Source organism: Pseudochaenichthys georgianus, chromosome 20 (genome assembly GCF_902827115.2).
Source record: "Pseudochaenichthys georgianus chromosome 20, fPseGeo1.2, whole genome shotgun sequence".
In the NCBI taxonomy this organism is placed as follows: Eukaryota; Metazoa; Chordata; class Actinopteri; order Perciformes; family Channichthyidae; genus Pseudochaenichthys; species Pseudochaenichthys georgianus.
In genome coordinates, this window is record NC_047522.1 from 18064288 (window position 1) to 18084880 (window position 20593).

Here is a 20593-nt window from a genome sequence, read left to right on the forward strand (position 1 = left end):
GTCATATTTCGTGAACCCTTTGAAGAGTACTGTCACCGGTGTGATCATTCTATAATATACAATTTAAGCCCGGGGGAGAAATGCTAACGCTAGCATCGGCAATCACCGATATTTTCTACTTCATGCTATCTGCACAAATGGTTGACATTAAACATTAAAAAGCCCAGGCAGTTCAGAGAGAATCAAAGGAAGGCAGGCAGGCAGCTTTGCATGACATTCTTCTGGACGTGTTTCATTGTGGTGATAGTGAGGGTAGTCAATCCAGAGCCCTAGAGATACTAAGTATCTCTAGGGCTCTGAGTCAATCGTTTTGTTGACAAGAGAGTAGTGACGGCCATCTTGGTGACGTGTGTTGTTCTGCGAGACCAGAGATGTAGTTCTTTGAGCGTTTCACACAAACAAATGTGTTAAATGTGTTATCTTTTAAATTGACAAACATCATATGTATAATTCAAACGGGATCGAAAGATAATCTTTCTCTCTCCATTGACTTCAATACATAATTTTTTCGAAATAAGGTCCGATGGAGGTCCACCGGAAGGGTAGGGACTTCGCCACTCTATAAACCTTTGATGTGTCAATATCTTATCACATTTTAGTTTACATGTATATAGGTATTCCATGCTCTATTGTCTCACTTTCACTGTCCTTTTGCACTGTTTTACTTCTTCATTTGTTTTTAGGTTATATAATATGTTGCATTGTTAGAGGAGCCTGGGACATTTGACTTTCATTTCCAACAAAAGTTGTGATCATAATAAAGCTGCTGACACTCTGAATCTTGAAAAGCTGTTATAATGTATGTCACTTGACAGTAATTCCATTTTGCATTTACATTTTCAACTAGAGATATGACATGTTCACGCCAATATTATGCAAATTCCGTTTTACAACTGGTATCCTTTTTAATGGTGGAATTCAACCAAAATCATTTACTCATGCAGTGACCATAATTAATTACTATTCATAAAACATCTTTCATCTCCAGTGAAAAACAAGATTCTGAATGTTTTCAATAAAGTGAAAGATTGAGTATTCCTATATTCTCCTCCTTCCTAAGTTAAATAAAGTCTTTAAAAAGCCTCATGAATTATCTGGAAAATGCGTCATGATATAACAGTAAAAACACACTGACAGTGTAGATTTTACTGCATAATCAATACTTGTAATTTAAGTAGATTTGGCTGATTACATACTTTTTCTAGCACTATTTTCACATACATTTTTAAATTATGGCTGCATTAGTTTGTGTTGTGGTGGTTAATGCTCACAGAAATCAATAAATGATCAGGGCTTCGTCTATTTATTCTCTATTCCTCCCCTTGATGCAAATTGTTTTTGCCAAATGTGAAATCTCAGTTTGTAATGTTTACTAAAGGTTGTGACCTCTTCCTTCCCGGGAGATGCTTTCAAAGAGAAGACATGTATAACTAAGTCCTGCATTAGTTCTGTTATTTGAAATTATGCAAGTATAATAAGGATAATAATATTGTTGACAATTATTTTTTTACTGAAAATCAACTAATGGATTAATGGACTTATTATTGTTATACCAAAACATCATGTAACCTTGTCATATGTTTTGTGTTCAAACATTGCATTTTGTAAGGTAACTACAGCTTTCAGATAAAAGTAGTGGAGTGGAAATTATATTTTTCTCTATTTGTACACAACTTTTTGTCAAATGTCAAAACAAAAATTGTAATACAAATGTTGTAGTAAGTAATTTCAAAAAGATCTTCTCAGGAAATATTTAACTTTGAGGACAGAAATTCATGCACACATGTGATGAAAATGTCAGGGCAGGAGGCTTTCAGCATAAAAGTTTCATGTTAATAAGTAAGCTGAGAAAAGCTGTACTGAATTCATGAGATGAAACAGTTCCCTGGAAAGCAGTTTGCTCCTGATTAACGACGCAGAAGCTCAAGCTGCAGATTAATGACACTCATTTGAAAAGAGTAAGGATATTAAGCCACCAATTGATAAAAAGTGGATAAGCATCCAGTGAGTGGAACAACATTTAACATGAAGGTTGATGGTAGTTAACAGGATAACAACAGGAGAAAAGGAAATTAATCAACAAGACAGACACATCTTAGATGTGGGGTTTTTTCATGCAATATTCAGTCCACTTATCTCCCCATTAAACTCCACATGCTGAGATTAAAATTACTTTAGCGGCTCCGAGCACCACAAAGCAAGACATCATCAGATTAATCCAGTAGCTAGATAGAGAAACACATCAAAGCAGCATCCTACAAATATAAATATATGTACCCAGTTTCGAAAGGAAAAGTCCTGAATTTTGTAATATTAGACACTATCAGACAAACGTTTTGGCTTGAAAATATACATTACTGAGAAGGAATTTTTTATTTTGCAAAGAAAAGCAGCCCATTAATTCAGCAATTAGAGTATTATGGTTTAAGGGATAGGATTTTTGGGAGTTACTGTAGTCAGATACACTAATATTTAAAGCTCATAATAATAATGAAGTTATTATTAATAAATATTTATTAATCTTACACATTTTAAATGTGTACATCCATTAACTGTTCTGCTTGAAATTAAAGATACAAAAAAAAAAGTCTCATTACAGTCCCAGAATTTAGACAAAAAGTCGGATCCATGATTTTAAAACTAGAGACTAGAGAAATAAAATGTGTTGACCAAAGACTATTCTACCAACTTTTTTTATGATAGTAATCTTACCCCACTCTCGAAAGATGTCGGGCGTGGGGATGTTCATCTTGCCCCAGCCGAGTGTCTTTGTCGTTGGCGAAGTATCGCGAGAAGTTCTGAAGTCACGGGGATAATGGTTGGAGATCGCGGATATTAGAAGGTACTTTTCTGCTTTTATTTACTTTGTGCTGGATTAATCATAGTGCATTTACACCAACAGTTTACCGTAGCTAACGATGCATTTGCACGTATCGTCGTTCAGATAAGCGATGATAACATTCTGTGGCAAATTACGTCGCCACCACCGGTAAAAACATATCGAACCTTCGAAATAAGAGCACAATGTTTTCCGCGCTTTTTACCACTACAAACACAGTTAGCTCTAACTTCATAAATCGAACGTTTTGGTAATAATCGTTTTCGCGGCCGCGTGTTAAGTACACAAATGATTCATAAATATACGTGAAACAACAAACCACCTACAGAAGTCATTTACAACGATGTACGACACTGCTATTAGCATTAGCATGACTGTAAGGCCTGTTCAGGAAGCAGGCGGGAGCTTTTATTTTCCAAAACTGATTTTCAACATCACCTGTCAAATAGCTGCTCATTCAGAAAATCACATATCTTAACAACTGTTTATATAAAGTATACATGTTTTTTAGACTTTTATCATGTTCAGTGGATTGTCTTCTTATACGTTTTTTGTTATTTCATAACGATCTTCAATAGAGAAAGCTACAATTGAAGTGTTAAAGAGGAGCTGAAGCAGTCACATTACTGAGAGTAAGTACTTTTATTATGAATGAATTGATTTATTTTTATTTGCCTAAAGGTAATTTGTTGTAATACTATTTTATGTAATTGAACTATTCTGTTTGTTCTATTTGTTTTCCAGCTCTGTCACTGGATTTACACCAGGTGAGTCATTGCTATAGGACTGTATACAATGTAAACACACGATAAAGAAATCTTTTAGTTTTATTTATAACTACCTCAACTAATCCACTCCTAGTTTAATTTCAGACCTCAAAGGAAAAGTACTAATACAATTTGTAATTGTAGTAATAAAGTAAATAACTAAAGTCGTTGGGGCATGTGCAAGGAGTACTCACATTTGGCTTCAAAAAGTTATTTAGTGCAGTTTTTCTTTCAATGTTATTTGGTAGACTCTACAAGAAAATTAAATACATTTTAATTGTCTATTGCCATTTTAGAGCAGCAGTTGTTTAGTATTGGTTAGTACACATATATTCAAACAGACCTAATGTATTAAAACACACAAAAATACTTTCAACATACAGTAAATAGTTTGAAGCAGATAAAAAATAACTTGTTATCACATGTAAATTATTCTCAATTTATGTTATTATCTCACAGCGCCTTCTAGAGGACAGTATATCATTAAGAGGGAAAATAATAACGATTGGCTTTCATTTTATATCTCGCCTCTCTTACCAGGTGTAGGGATGGCTAATATCTCTAGCCATGGGAAGCTGCTGCTGCACCGCCTCCATCAGCAGCGGGAGATGGACTTCCTATGTGACATCACCATCATGGTGCGAGACGTAGAGTTCAGAGCCCACCGCAACATCCTGGCTGCGTTCAGCAAGTATTTCTCCTCGCAGGCTGAGAAGGGTCAAGATATCACGACCCTGGACCCCGATAAGGTCAGCCGCTACGCCCTGGAGAAGCTCCTGGAGTTTATCTACACTGGACAGATGAACCTCAGCAGGTAACACTTCATCAAATATAAATTGTGGCGTTAAAAACAGAGGGGAAAAGCATAACAAATGACTAAAACGTCCTCTTTGTCCACTATTTGACTAAGATGAGGGTGCCCTAGTACAAACGTTTTTACAGCTTTTGCAAATTTGCACTGGTTTAAAGAGAACTAACCTTAAACAACATGTTTTTTTTCAGCTATTTAAATGACTAAAATGTTCCTTTTCATGGTTTCAGCACGAGACAGGCGGCGGTGCGTCGTGCGGCGGTGTTCCTGGGAATTTCTGAAGCCACAAAGTACATGGAGGAGACCCCGCACTGGTCCGAGCCCAGTGAAGCGTCTGAGCTGGATAAAGACGCTGCTTTCTCTCTGCCCAGCCCTACCACTCCTGGGAGCCCCAGCTCTCCTGTCCCCCTGTCCATCGTCTCCACGGCGGGGGAGTCTCAGGAAGAGGGGACGGCTGTCAAAGAGGCTGAGGATGTAGATATGGAAGAGGGAGAAGCCGATGAAGAGTACTCTCCTACTACGCTGAAGAGTGCTGGGAGAGGACAGGGAAGAAAGAGAGGCAGAAAGCCGAAGAGTTTTAGTGGCGAGCAGGTGGAGGCGAGCAGCTCTACTGACGGGACCCCCAAAGCCTACAGGGGGAGAGGGAGAGGGAGAGGCCGAGGCAGAGGGAGGGGGAGAGGGAGAGGGAGAGGTGGATTTAAAAGTGAGATTCTGCCTTTGGAGGATTCTGACGGTAGTGTAAAAGATTTTGGGGACAACTCTGAAGACTGGAGCCCCTCGCTGGATGACGAAACTACAGCAAAGAAGCCTCGACTGAGCGTGGGAGAGGGGAGGAGAGGGAGGGGGAGAGGTAGGGGGAGAGGTAGGGGTCGAGGCAGGAGGAAGATCGTGAAGGAGGAGATAGAGGACATGGAGGATGAAGCAGAGGAGAGCGGCACAGGTGAGACAGATGAATTTGACCTGGGGCTGGACATGTCACTGGAGGAGGGGGAGGTGGGGGTGCAGGAAGCGGCAGAAATGAACGAGCTGACGCTGGCGTGCCCCGAGTGCGACAAACTGTTCAAAGACGTGAGCAGCCTGCGCCGACACGAGAAGATCCACAAAGGCCTGAAGCCCTTCGTCTGCATCTTCTGCTCCAAAACCTTCAGACAGGCCACGCAGCTGAAGACCCACCTGCGCATTCACACAGGCGAGTTACCATTTATACTTCAACTGCTACAAATAGTAGGTTCCACAAGCCAGGAACATATATGTAATGTTTTACCCAATCAAGATGAAGGTAGAGTTCATGGAACGGTTACCAAATACCACTTGTTGGATGAACACATAGGAAAACGTTTCTATGTAGTTGAACCTCTCTGTTGTTTGTTGCAGGTGAGAAGCCGTTTAATTGCCCGGACTGCGACAAGTGTTTTGCTCAGAAGTGTCAGCTGGTGGCTCACCGCAGGATGCACCACGGAGAGGAGAAGCCGTACACCTGCGAGCGCTGCGGCTTCAAGTTCGCCACCTCGTCCAACTACAAGATACACATCAGGTACACACATATAGTGTATTATTATCATTAGTATATGCACAGAGAGTCAAAATAGAGTTTTATCCTGCTCCTTTTTTGGTATTTATCTGCAGGTTTAAAGATTGTGTATTATTTAGATGCAACTGATCTCTGACTTATTTTGTTTGTGTTTTCACAGATTGCACAGCGGGGAGAAACCGTACGTGTGTGACATCTGCGGTCAGGCGTTCGCTCAGTCCAGCACGCTGACCTATCATAAGCGCCGACACACTGGAGAGAAACCGTACCAGTGCGATCTGTGCGGCATGTCCTTCTCTGTGTCTTCTTCTCTCATCGCTCACGCACGAAAACACACGGGTAATTTCACATTTAGAAGTAATTTTTTGTTTACGGAAAACATCGAGACTTGTCGTCTTTTGGCTCAAAGCTACTTTTTAAAATATATTTTAATTTTCCAGGTGAGACTCCGTACAAATGTTCCCATCCCCAATGTGAATCAAGTTTTGTGACGTCTTCCGAACTGAAGAAACACATAAGGCGACTTCATCCAGGTGAGTGTTGCTCAAGGCCAATCAAAATCAGTCTTTTCACTTTAAAGTATACTGACAATAAAATAAAAAAATATTCAAAGAGCAATATCCTAATATTCAAGAATTAAAATTCTGTTTTTTTATGAGCTTGTAATAAAACAGCCCAAAAGTGGAAATATATTCAGTCTTATTAGGACCTATCTGATCAAAATGAAATGTAACAAAATGTCGATAATCATAATTATGTGTGTGTGTTTGTGTGTGTGTTAGCAGACGGAAACACGGGTGTGCAGTGTCTGCTGTGTGGAAACCGGTTTGCCAGTGTGAAGAATATGATCAAACATCAGGAGAAAGCTCACGCTGACGAAGTGCGACAACACAAGGAGAGAGCCAGAGCAGGTGAGCATTGTGTGTGTGTTTCTGGGAAAAGGTTTAACTATCAGTTCACTCTGGAGGAAAGGAATTAACGATTACAACTTAATACCATATTACAATATGACGGAAATGTGTGTACCAAAATCTTTTCAGAATACACAAAGCCTTTCGTACTTTGGAACAGATTTTTTTTTATTTATTCCTCCAACACCACATGAATTCCAATGAAAATCCAATTGTGGAGGTAACCAATGAGATCCTACCTTTAGGGTCGCCCACAAAAATAGGTCGTTCCTGCTCCACTCTGTTACTTTTTTCTTGAGTTAATCAATAGTACCATTGGTGAAAACAGAGTGCAAAGTTTACCTGTGGTTTGTAACTTTGTGTTGTTTCTGTTTTGTGAGCAGTGGTCCTCCTGGCTTCCAGTCACCCCGTGGCGTTCGTCCAGAGTAAACTCTCTCAGGAGCACAAAATCATGGCGTCCATCCCTGAAGGCGGGGAGCCAGCAAACCCCGAGCCCACCACCCCCACCTCCAAAGCCCCCGCACGGTCAGCAGCCACTGGCCCCGCTGACGACGACGAAGACGCCACCGACGCTCTCCTGCAGGACTTCAAGGCGGAGCCATCCGACCCCGACATCACTGCCGCCGACCAGGTGACCTTTGAACCCGACACGGAGCAGACCATCAACTCGGAAACCCTGCACGCTCTGGTGGAGCAGCTGCGGCCCCAGCCCTCCCCCCCCGCCCAGAGCCTGGAGCAGATAGTCATCATCAGGACGGTGGACAATGCCGAGCACAACCCCCCGCAGCAGTGAGCCCCCCCCTGAAAGAAAATTTGTACTTTTTAACAATAAAGCCGCTGATTGGATTAAAGTCAGCTCTCATATATATCCCCATATAATGGACTTTGATGCACATTGAGTGATTTACAAGGGAAAGACAATTTGGGTCTTAATTTCATAGTTATTATTTGCATAAGTAATAATACTGTACTTACCATCTTAATAGAAGAGATCAAGATATCCAGTAAGACATGTTAGACCTATTGTGTAAATGTGCAGACAGTTTTCCTCTACAAAGAGAAATTGTAACCAATACGTCTTACTTTAAGCTAGTATAATGCTAATATTATTTGTAGAAATGATGGTGAGAAACTACAAAAACGAGACCCAAGTTGTAAAAGAAATATATAATAATCCGTTAACTAATTTCCTGTCCATTACTCATCGTGCCACTTTTTTACATTCTAAATGAAAACAATCAGAATTTCTAAAAAGAGAAACACTTTTCATTTACTTCCTCTGCAATTGTTTCTGGATGAAAGACTCAAGGAGACTTTTTTGTGATAAAAAGTATTTTTATTTGCCTACACTAAAAGATTCAAGGATGTTACATAATGCAGAAAAAAGTCCTTGAGTTTAAGTATCAGAAAACGAATTAGGTGACAAATAGTCTTATGGGTACATCCCTAAAATTCACAAAGAGCAGAAGTTGTTAAAGTTCCCGATTTCAGTTTCATAAGGAGGTTTAGAGCAATCTGCAAAAATGATGACCTTTTTTACAAAGTATAAATATCACTACTAAGCCAATTAACGTATCATTTAAATACCAGCCTAAGGTCAACTCCATTTATTCCAGTGTTACTGATTAGTTTCCAACTTTAGCAGCCCATTCCACTACTTTATCGAAGAAATTGAGACTAGCAGCATGTTCTCGGACATCGCCGTGTGGCTGGATTTGCTTTCTTACTATCCGAATGAAGAAACAAATGTAAAGAAACGTTGGTTAGATAAATATGTCCGCCAGTATAACTTGCATTGTTTGAATAGATAATGTAGTTAATAGGTGCCCTGGTATCACCATGAGATATGAGTTTTTGTATTAATCATAAATGTTTCCACCTTAAGTGTTTGACATGTGGTGAAATATAGTTTGTTTTTTTAAAGCAGCTGTTTTAGGTCTTAGCATAACAGTTGTCATGAAAACTGCATTATATTTCCATGAACGTTTTTGTTTTATGCTTTCCTTTTTTTCTTTTGGATAAAACATCTGCATTACTTGTGCAGAAATGTGAATTGCATATACACGTTCATTACTGTATTAGAAACTGAGCAAGAAAAATAAAATCAAAACAAAAGGGGACAATCAAAGTGTGTGTCAATTGCAGGGGAAATGTTGAGGAATAAGAGTTTTTGCGTTTGAATATTTTTTTATACATGTCTTCTTGTATTAACTTTATGGCAAGCTGTATTCTGATATAATCATCTGTTCAGATATAATATGGCGCATTCATAGAGTGAAATAAAGAGGCATAAATTAAGAATGGTTAACTTGAACCAGCAGATGTAAAAAAGATGTTCAAAAGAAACTGATGATTAAAGAATACTATATGATAACAAAATAATGTACTGTATGTACAAAACTAGATATATCTTAAATATATAAATAAATACTAAGAAAAATATATGAACTATATTAAAAGTTAACATAAGTAAAATAAATGTTTGAGATTCAAATATTTAGTGTTTTTTGTTGCAAAAGAAACAACATTGACATTCAAATAGAAAAAAGAATATTGTTAATATCAAAAACTATTATTTATGACAAATTCACAATTATTTTTTTAAGATTGTCTTTTGTCCTTCGAAAGACGCCATCCTCCCTTGTTGCCATGACAACTCAAACGTAAGCTTCAGGCGCAACGATGGTTAGCGAAAATATTTCAGAGTTTTACTGCGCTGTCTGCTCAGAAAATGAAATAAAAATAAATCCACACGTTTTAAAAGTTCTACAGGAAACGACGGAAACAGAGTGAGTGACTAAATGTTACTGAAATTACGAAAAAATTACATGTTTAGCGTCAATAAAGCGTTAAGATTAGCTTCCGCAGCTAACGTAAGGTTGCCTTCAGGTGCTGCTAGGGCATATTGAGATTATCGGTGGCAACACAAAATACCTACAAATTCTACTTTAGTAAAGTTCTTAAGCAAATGTACTTTAATTTTCACCATGCTTTACTTAAGTAGCATAATACTTTACTGTACAAAGCTAGAATTGGAAGTTTTTGCTTTGCTGAAGTATTTTCGTTTTACACTTATATTCTACTAGGCCTACAGTTCACTGGAAACACACTTTATACTTTGTAGTTACTTGCCGAATACAATAAGCTCCACATACTACTGCTCCTACATACCTCCACTATTATACTATTGTTAAAAGTATGAAATCTTAGCAATCCATTTGTGTTAATTCAATCCAAAAGCATGTCAATGGACCTTATGCTGTGCACTTGAAGGCAGCATGGGTGTCTGATCCTGTATTCAATTCAAGTTTTGTTGTTGTGTGTTTGCAAGAAATGTCACCTTAAAACTGTCAGGAAGCCACCATCTGAGAAATGTTCAGCGACTTGATGACCAAGACATCCTCGCTCTCTCCAAATGTCTGAAAAACAACAAGAGTGTGACAGGTGAGCTGTCAGATTTAGGTGAACAACACCTTCTCTAACATCTTTACATTTTAAACTTTTATTATTTGTATCATCAGGTCTTGATCTCAGGTACAACAATATAACAGATGAAGGAGTTGGACACCTTGCTGAGCTCTTACAGGTAAAGATACCAGGTTTCAGTTGAATGGTTCGTTTGGCCTGAAACTGTTATATCTCCAACAGCTGCTTCTTATGTCGTCATATTTCCTATCAATTATTTGCCTGTTGTATTTTATGTTTCTTTTTCACTGGGCAGGAGGAAAGTTTAGCTCTCCGATCTCTGGACTTGATGTTAAACGACTTCCAGAGAAATGGAGCTGAAGTTCTTGCCAAGAGCCTGGAGGTTTATATTAATTTCTTACACACACACAAAAAAAACTATTCATAGCCATCCTTTCTGCTTACTTTCACTTTTAGTTTTTGTCAACAAATCCCGAGAAAATACCAATATCAACAATGTATTATTCAGTCTCACTTGTTTACTACCATTCTGATTAAGTGGTTACTACAGACATTTTGAGCAACAATGGCACAAGCGAAAAAGATACACCAGGCGTTAAAAATCTCACTCATTCTTGTTAGGATATACATTTACTGTTAGCTTGAGTTTGACACATCTGGCTCAAGACTTGAAATGTCAAACATAAAGTATCTTTCTCTTTCTTTGTCTCTGCAGTGTAACAACACTTTGCTCTCTCTCAGACTGTCGGGTAATAAAATGGAGAGCAGAGGAGCCATGCAGCTGGCGAGCAGTCTGCAGGTGAACAACACCCTGCAGGAGCTGCAGCTGGCTGACTGCGACCTAGTAAGCACTCACAAATTAAATTATGTTTATATAAATATGTTTTACATTTTTATTTCACTCTAAAATGGAGTAACTGTCATAATACCCACTATTCCCTGAGAGGAATAAAGTATTCTGATTTTGAAAAGGATTATATAGAGAATAAATAAAAAGGACATCTATTCTATTTACTGTTGTGTGATTTCCCTGCAGGACACTCAGAGTGTGATAGCGTTTTCCATTGTGTTGAAAAGCAACAGGACTCTTCTCTCTGTGGATATCAGCAGACCACTGCTCTTCAGCCTCCAGGTACAAACACAAAGCATTATATAGAATACATCACTCTATATAATAAATACATCTCTCTGTGTGTCTGTCAGGAGGAGTGGGCGGTGCACTTCTCTGACATGCTGGCTCTGAACAGCAGCCTGGTGGAGCTCCACCTGGGGAAGATGGGGCTGAGCGACATCGGGATGGAGAGGCTGACTGAAGGCCTGCGACAAAACCACGGCCTGCGCTACCTGGACCTGCGCTGGTACGAACTGACACATCCTCCACATCACGTCTTTTATGTCTTACAACAGTAGAGGTTTAATATAAAAGGACTCTTGTGGTGTTTCACAACCTTGCCATGCATTATCAATTATTTAGATTCTTTAGACTTAGACTTTTCATTAATATGTTGTGATGTAAATGTTGTGGAGTAAAACAGAAATCCAGAAACTGTTACTGCTTCTGCACATCTTCTTGGTCTTGTCTGCAGTAACCGTGTGACTCGTGACGGCGTGCGTTTCCTCGCCGGGCTTCTGGAGCAGAACCCGAGCCTAGAGGTCATAGACCTGTCTTCCAATCGGATTGAAGATGTAGGAGCGATGTACCTGAGCGAGGCCGTTGCCCTGCCAGGCTGCAGCCTCAGAGAGTGAGTCCAACACGGCTTTGGTATCCATCATGCTGTCCAGCCAGACTCTCCACCCTCTGGATAAGAGATACATGATCTCAATCTGTTTAACAACTGTACTGTACTGTGGTTCTTATCCACCTAAAACATCATGGAGCTAATCACCTAAGTTTGGGTTTTGAGCATTTTACGGAAAATCGTCTAATTTTAAAAAGGTATGAAGAGGTAAAAGTATCCAGCAAGGAGTTGTGTGGCTATGAAGAGGACTACATATCTAGACTTTTCTAAACTTATTGTTAGGATTTTCAGATAATAATAATTTCAATTTATATAGCGCCTTTCACGAAACCCAAGGACGCTTTACAATGGGAAGTAACAATGATGTCGGAATATGAAAAAGAATCCAGTGTATTTAACTTGAAGGACTTTTAAGGTAATAAGTCATTTGTACATTTTCAATACTTTCTATCAAGAGCAAAAAAATGTAAAGTATTACATTTTTTACATGATTTGAGGCATTTTTTAAACTTATTTTAGGCAGACTGAATTTATATTTCTGACCACATTTCACTGAAGCATCTCAAAGTATTTTTTTGTTCTTTTATTCTTATTTAAAATATTTTCTTTGTCAGGCTGTCTGTCTGCTGTAACAACATCGGGAGAAAGGGTCTACTGTCTCTGGCTCACTCTCTGGCCGTCAGCACAACTCTGAGCCACCTTTACATCTGGGGAAACCTCCTGGAGGAGCCCGTCTGTCAGGTAAAATACTCTACACACTCTACACTATAACGGATACAGCTTTAATCTAAGAGATTCACTTCAAATCTCCCTCTGCAGGCATTCAGAGAGCTGACCTCCAGCGGCCGCCTGCCTGCAGAGCAGACGGACGTCAGCGCCTACGAGGTGGACGGTCGGGTGTTTCTGGCTGAGGTCTTCCAACGTTTGAGGAAACACTATATCAGAACAAACTGCTCCGAGACAGACACATCCACCACGTCCAACACTGCAGCAGAACCGTTTAAAAAACACGCCTCTAGCACTGACTCCAACTTTCCTCCACACACTAGTGAGCAACGTGTTCCTCTGCAGTCCAACTTAAACCCTCCTCACACCCACCAGCATCCAAACAGACTTTAAAAAGATACTTTAAAATACGCAGAAATGTCAAATAAACAAAATAAATCGGAACAAATATGCCATATAGATGTCATAAACTGTCATGTTTTTTGTGAGATTTTTTAATTTCAAAAAGTGCATCCAAATTTCACATCCTTTCATCTTATTTACATTTATATTTACAGTGCGGAGATTTAGAGTGCAGAATATAAGTTTTAAGATTGTTAAAGGAACCCTACAGAGTTCATGACATATACAATTGGACCACTTTTATTGTATTATTGTTTATCAACTTTCAGTCGAGCTTTCTGTGGTTATATAATAATATCTGCTGACCAAACTTCACCTATAAAAAGTGAAATATACTTTTTTATCATTATTATGTACTCCATATCATACATTAAGATTAATTACATTTGTTTTACATGGAAATGTGAACGGCTTTCTGCTCGCATGTATTTTTATATTGCTTGAAAACTTTTCAAATTGGGAAAAATACTTGGTTTGTTTCCTAATTTTTTAACTTATAAATTATTTTGAGGTTGCCTGAATATCACAATAATACAATATTAGAAAACTAGTCACAACTAATATACAAGGCGTGGTCATTTGTCTGTTTAAATCTTAGAGTGCAGGAATTTTTTAACAAGAGTGTTATTCATTGGGAACAAAACATTAGATTTTGAACCCTACTCCTCTGGACTCTCCTGATTGGTCGATTTAAACGAAGATGTTTCGTCTTCATTGGGAGGGTCCCACTCCAGCAGCACGCTCCTTTTCCTCAGGCAGTGCTTCAGCTGCTTCCTGTCCCGGGTGCTGCTGGTCCAGCGCTGCAGAGAGAGGCGGGTCAGCGCAGGGAGGGGGGGCAGAGCACACAGCAGCGCTGGCAGCCAGGCCGTGCAAGGGGCCGAGGTCAAAGGTCGCAGGCTGAGGTCCACTTCCTGCAGCGAGCCCAGGCCCCCCGCTGCGAAGAGAGCGGACCACCCTTCATCCCCCACTGAGGCGTTATAGGAGAGGTCCAACACGAGCAGAGAGGAGAGGAGGCCACGCCGGCACACTGCAGCTGAACACAGGGGGACTTCATTCACTTCACACATTCTGGGTCTGCAGCATTTCTTCTCTTCCTCATTTCAGGGGAAAACATTTTACTTTCTACCACATCTGTGTAATAATGGCTAAGATGGCGGTGTAGTGAAGAACAATTTTGAGTTTTTCTAGTATAATTTTGATTATTCTTTTTATTAATTTACTATTTATTGAGTAAAGTATGGATGAAGAAATGTAGGAATAATTGCCGTTGTCAGGTAAAATATTTTTAAGCAAAACGAATAATTGTTACTGAAAAGCTTTTATGAATTTACTTAACTTTCTTTGAAGTTAATTCTTCAGTTTTCTTCATGGTGGTGGAGTGTGAAAATCCCCAAAACTGGATATGCAAAGTTTGTGCCTAAATACAGACTCCAGTTGATTAAACCTGAATATATTCTCACTTATGAAATACTAAATTAAGAAATATAATTATATGAACCAGGGTATCACAAAAGACTTCGGATTTAAATGTTTTTTTTATCTGTCTCCAGTACCACGAGTACAAGTGTGTTTTTGATTGCATGTAACGCAGGTGTTACTAATATCACTAACGAAGGCTATGTGACAGTTCAATAAAAACAGCTGCAATTAATCCCTCGTTGCAGATCTAATTACTTTTAGTGATGATTTTTGTCTTTATTGATATATAAAGAGTGGACAAAATAGAAACACTTCAAATAGACCCTGAAATATGACCCTTAAGTTCTTTTAACACCAGCTTCAACCTTCAGAAAACTATGCGCGTGTGTGTGTGTGTGTGTGTGTGTGTGTGTGTGTGTGTGTGTGTGTGTGTGTGTGTGTGTGTGTTACCCAGGTGCTGCAGGTCCTCGGTGGTGAGCTCACAGCTGCTGAGGCGGAGCTCCGTCAGCACCGCCGGCTGCAGAGAGTCCAGCAGCAGAGGCAGATGTCCTCCAACGACCTTACACCAGGACACATCCACACTGCGCAGGTACGGCACACACACAGCTGACACACACACACACACACACACACACACACACACACACACACACACACACACATAAACGGTCAGTCAGGCACACAACTTTTTACTACACTCAAAATTCATATTTTTGTAAATGTTTGCGTGAATCCCACCTGACACATATTGTGAAATTATGGATAAAATAAACAGAAAGAAAAGAGTAGAAAATGATTAAATACATTTTAAATCCTGTCAAATTGATGTTTCTTCCTTTGTTTTGTTAACTTTGACTTTTTGTTTGTAGTACTATCGTAATTTCTAGTTTCCATACAAATCATATGATCATCTTATAAAATGTTTTTTATTAACTACTACAACAATAAAACATATTTACACATAAAGGCATCACCAATAACTACATGATGTTTCTGATTTTCTGATAGTGATCTTTTATATGCTTCTGCAAAAACCTCTGTACATTTATAATGCCAATTTGACTGAAGTAATCTGAATACTTCACTCCTGTAGTAGTACCACAGCGTTACTGGTAGTACTTGCAGTATCAGTATGAGTATGTGCGTACACAGAGCAGTGAAGGCCTCCTGGCTCAGGCTGCAGCTGTTGAGCGGCAGACGTCTCATCTGAGTGAGAGGCAGGGCGGCGAGCAGCGGGTGGAGCACCCCCCCCACCTCCTTATTGGACGACACATCGAGTTCAGTTAGCGCCGGCAGTGAGGGAAGAGCCTGGACTGAAGACAATGAGGAAAATCTCTAAAGTAAGAGCAACACAGACTGATGCACACTTTTAATAACTAGAAAGAACACAAATATAAATGAATACAAATCTGCTGCATGAGCGGTGTAAAAGACCAAAAAGAGAGCACACATTACAAAGCAGGAATAATCCTCACAAGGTTCCTGCAGGTCCTTCAAATCAAAAGGTTGCCTTGAAAAGTAAATAGACAAAATATAAACACACACACACACACACACACACACACACACACACACACACACACACACACACACACACACACTCACTCACTCACTCACTCACTCACTCACTCACTCACTCACTCACTCACTCACTGAGGTCCTGCAGGTCGGTGTGTGTGTGGCAGCAGAGGTGCAGGTCCAGGCTCTGCAGGTGTGTGAGATGAGACAGGTGCAGCGTGAGGTGGCTCAGACCTCCAGACAGACCTCTGTTACAGGATAGGTCCAGCTGTCGCAGGGAGGGGAGGCCGTGGAGTGAACCACCTGCAGGACAGGGGGGGAGAGTGCCAAAAACATATCCTCAGTCAGTTTGTTTGTCATGATGAATTTTGCTTTGTTTCTATCTTCAGCAATGGGTACCGTGATTCATTTCTTGATTTGCAAGTCTTTTGTCTATTATATTTTGTTGTGTGCTTCAGGGCAAACATACAAACAGGCAATGCCAAAATGTAAAAAAAAACGTTTTGACATTTTTCTGCCTCTCTCCATAAGATGCAGTAGAAACCGAACGTGTTATGGACAGCTACTGTAAAAGACAAAGTCACTTTCTCAACTTGCAGTTATAACAACTTCTTTGTCTCATGATACCTTCATAAACCTTTATATGTCCACAGAACTCAGCAGATGTCCTACCCAGAGCATGGAGGCCATCCTCCGTCAGACCGCAGGCCTGTAAACGCAGCGTGGTGATGGAGGCGGCGTGACACAGAGAGGAGGAAAACTCTCTGAAAGCTTCCACTTCCTGTGAGAGCTGAGGATTACAGGAGACGTCCAACACACAGAGACCAGAGAGAACAGACAGCAGTCCTCCTGAGGGACACACAGGACACGTAGTGTATGTTATGCTGCTGTATTATGGGATATGTAGGAAAGATCAAAATGTAGGTACTTTACAGGCGTATTTGAATTTTGTACTCCTTTATACACGTACTCGGCTTCATCTTTTACTCGAGTGCATTTGTATGATAGCTTTATTAACTTCTTCTAACATTAATTTAAGTTAATATCAGTCAGTACTCTACCCAGTAGAGTAGCATCAGCTGCATTGAGCTGGCAGGACACCAGGTGAAGCTCCTTCAGTGGGGGGGGCAGTTTACCCAGCAGGCCTTGCAAAGCGCCGCCCCCCAAGCCGCTGTTCCAGGACAGGTCAAGGATCTCCAAGAGAGGCACACAGCCCAGAGCTTCACCTGCAAAGACACAACGTAGATATTTAATTCATTTATTTGTTAATTTTTCCCGGCCTTGTCGTGAGTAACTTTAACTAAAGAGCCACACATCTAATTGTATTTTCATTATTGATGATTTCTGCCGAAAGTCGATATGTTATGTTTAAATATACAAATGAGGCTTTATGTTGAGCTCACTTTTATTTAGGAGAAAACTACAGACGGATTAGACACAATTAGTACAGTAATTGTGGATTTAGGATATTTACATTTTCTTTCAATTTATTTGAAAGAAGACATGTTATGGAAGCAAAATAGCCCACATATAAATAAATGTAGTTGTCCTGCACATAACTTTAAGATAAATGACAAATATGCACCCAGAGCAGCGAGGTCCTCGACGTCCAGTCTGCAGCTGCAGAGCCTCAGAGCTCTGACCCCCCCCGCATGCTGCAGGTGAGAGGTCAGCGCTTTGAGGCTTCCTCCAATCAGACCGTTCCAGGAGACGTCCATCTCTTCCAGCTGAGGGAGGAACTGCAGCAGGGTGGCTGAGGGGGCAGGGAGGAGGAAGAGAGAGTGAGAGGAAGGTGAGAGGAGGACCAGAGGAGGAAGATGTCGATGCTGTCAATGTAAATGGATGTTGAGAGGCAAATAGATACCTAAACTTTGAATTCGACCTGAGCATCATCCAGCTATCATCCAACTCCTCACTTCAGTTACTTTGAATCCACATATATACACAAAATATTGTGCTTTTTGCGTCTCTTTTTTTAATCTTTAGTTACTTACAAATCAAGCAAATACAGCTGAAACGATCAGTTGATTAATAAATTGGATTATTGACAGACAATTGATTGGAAAATATTTTGATCATTGTTTTATTATTATTATCGTTTTAATGCTCTAGTTTCATTGCGCAAATTTCATTTCATTTCAAACCTTTATTTATACAGATAAAATCCCATTGAGATCATTGATCTCTTTTCCAAGGGAGACCTGTTCAAGTAGTCAAATCAAAGATTTGTTGAAAAAGTCTGTGAATACTTTAAAATAGATCCCATAACATCTTTTAGTTTGAATGCGTGTGTTAATTTACCAGTGTTTAACAACCTAAACATGTATGACATGATTATTGTTTTTATTTATTTTTTACTGATAATGATATAATAATCACCGAGCTCCAGCAGGTCAGTAGCGGTGAGGTCGCAGTGAGCGAGGTTCAGGCTCCGACTGTCCGCCTTCTTCCCCAACCTCTGCAGGAACACACACACTCGGCCCCAGCCGGCATCACACTCACTCTCTGCCCCCTCCGCTGCACCTGAAATACACACACATCACACACATGTAAAGCTTCATTTCTTCGCATGTCTGAATTTTATCATCTTATTTATGTTGTTTTGCATTCCTAGCACATACAGTATGCACAATATAAGCTATAGTAACACTACGTTCTGATGATAAAGGCTGTTAAGAAGAGGCTGGATAAGTATTTATAAAGTGCTTTAAAATGTTTAACTTTCTTTCTAACATTTCTTTACAGTCTTGTAAAATTGCACGAGTGATGGTATACCATTAATCTTGTTTTATTTAGTGCATAATGTTTATTTTGGATTATGTGGATTTGTGTTTTGTAGTACTCCGTCTTACTTAAAATGACCCTGAGGGTGAATAATGTTCTGTCTTCTCTTATTTGCAACACTACTTATAAGGTCTCACATAAAGTCAGTTAGATTTTCGATCCAACAGTCAACCTGAACATCCATGGCAAACAAACCTCCCCCCTCACCTCTCTCCTCTCTGTCCTCAGGGATGCCCGTCCGGTCTCTGGACAGGAAGCGTCCCAGAGGCTTCCTGTCTGACGCTGCACGCTTCCTGCGGATCTGGTTCATGATGAGGTCGAAAGGGGAGCGCCTTAGACTGCCGCCCCCCCGCTGAACATCTGAACAATCAGACACAAAGTAAACACATCATTTTGCCTTTAAATGTTCTTAATTATCTGATAAATTCATCACAGATTATTATTAATTATGTATGATTATAGAATAAGCTCAAACTTTGTTAATTCTTGGAGAAATTCACAAACTACTCAATATATAAAGTTATTAAAATGATCTTTACCTTTACCTGCTTTTAAATAATTACTTTTTAATAACTAATGTGGAAAATGTAAAGCCATAGAATATTCTTTGTAATGTGAATTTGTAAGGGAATTAAAGCTGTACACCTGGTAAAAATGTGTGATGTGCAAAAGTACAATATAGCCCTAGCAATATACATTTGCATGGAAAAGAGATGACTGAATTCATTAGTGTTATACACTAAATACAATTCAAGTTAAAATGTTCAAATACCCTACTTTATAGATCTAGCATAAATGAAACCATGTAAAGAAAAAAACTTAATCCTTAAATAAATATAAAGTGGGCTAACTTAAGCAGTTAACATAGTCAGTAAAAAGTGCAGTAGGCTACAAGTGTAAAGTTGCATCGAATGGAAATGTTTCAGTACATTTTTAACAATAACACTCTGTACTATAAGTAAATTGTTATCCTTTAACAGTAAAAACGTATCTTACCTGAAGACTCCATGTGATCAGCTCCCAAACAAAAAAAGGTGATAGAAAATAAAATTAAAAAAAATAAAAACTCGAGTGTCAGTGGGTCGTCTCGGTGCGTTCACGGGTCAGTTTGTTTCCAGATATTCAAATCAAATCAAATCAAGTTTTATTTATATAGCACATTTATAAACGATTTTTGGTCGAGCCAAAGTGCTGTACATATAATAAAATTAGCCTACAGTAGAGACACTTTACAGCAAATACAACAACAGATTGTTCAGAATATCAGTATGAGAAAAACGACACCCTCTGTCCTTAGACCCTCACATCGTACAAGGAAAATATTCGAACACGAGATAACCCCAAAAAGTTCAGGTAGCAAAGTTAGCATTAACTTAATCACACCTGCAGCCTAAAAATCTTTCATTTAAGCAGGCTCCTGCTGCGCTTTATTTTACTTTGTACCTGAATGACGTCCCGTGCTTGTCAGGTGGATCATCCCGGAAGTGCGACACCGACAACACCCTCAGTAAATGTTGGCTTCCTCCTGCACACGAGGATGTGATCGCCTTCTTAAAAACAACTGTTCAATAACATATATTGTCTTCATTTTTACGGTTGTAGTAGGAAATGGTTGGCCAATTTTAATATTGAATTAGTAACATGTGATTTTACCTCCAAGCTAAACGAGCTATTTTCTTCAGAAGTTCACAAAAATTGGAAGCAGTTGAAGAGTCTCTTT

General features: G+C 39.5%; 3 protein-coding genes across 4 annotated transcripts; 2 read left to right on the top strand and 1 right to left on the bottom strand.

Annotated features, from left to right (window-relative positions):
* Positions 1 to 2760: 2760 nt before the first annotated feature.
* mynn (myoneurin) lies at positions 2761 to 9059 on the top strand. 2 transcript variants are annotated; one of them, XM_071206946.1, is made up of 10 exons: positions 2761 to 2842; positions 3418 to 3471; positions 3584 to 3606; positions 4147 to 4420; positions 4648 to 5606; positions 5792 to 5951; positions 6109 to 6287; positions 6389 to 6481; positions 6731 to 6859; positions 7243 to 9059. In XM_071206946.1, the coding sequence occupies exons 4-10, from the start codon at positions 4155 to 4157 to the stop codon at positions 7650 to 7652; spliced, it is 2196 nt and encodes a 731-aa protein (XP_071063047.1). In that variant the 5' UTR covers positions 2761 to 2842; positions 3418 to 3471; positions 3584 to 3606; positions 4147 to 4154; the 3' UTR covers positions 7653 to 9059. The 2 variants fall into 2 exon arrangements, with proteins under 2 accessions (XP_071063047.1, XP_033965006.1); XM_034109115.1 differs by having other exon boundaries at positions 6734 to 6859.
* Positions 9060 to 9515: 456 nt separating this feature from the next.
* On the top strand, positions 9516 to 13205 carry lrrc34 (leucine rich repeat containing 34). Its single transcript, XM_034109113.1, has 10 exons — positions 9516 to 9648; positions 10191 to 10303; positions 10381 to 10445; positions 10581 to 10667; positions 11001 to 11129; positions 11322 to 11417; positions 11489 to 11643; positions 11872 to 12027; positions 12639 to 12765; positions 12844 to 13205. The coding sequence occupies exons 1-10, from the start codon at positions 9542 to 9544 to the stop codon at positions 13141 to 13143; spliced, it is 1335 nt and encodes a 444-aa protein (XP_033965004.1). The 5' UTR covers positions 9516 to 9541; the 3' UTR covers positions 13144 to 13205.
* A 35-nt stretch (positions 13206 to 13240) lies between these two features.
* Positions 13241 to 20401, bottom strand: lrrc31 (leucine rich repeat containing 31). The gene is made up of 11 exons (XM_034109112.1): positions 20317 to 20401; positions 19870 to 19890; positions 19081 to 19233; positions 18469 to 18612; positions 17675 to 17842; positions 17151 to 17315; positions 16762 to 16938; positions 16225 to 16392; positions 15720 to 15884; positions 15022 to 15177; positions 13241 to 14185 (listed from the first exon to the last, which is right to left on the bottom strand). Exons 1-11 carry the CDS (start codon positions 20348 to 20350, stop codon positions 13812 to 13814), a joined length of 1725 nt encoding a protein of 574 aa, XP_033965003.1. The 5' UTR covers positions 20351 to 20401; the 3' UTR covers positions 13241 to 13811.
* Between the last annotated feature and the right edge of the window lie 192 nt (positions 20402 to 20593).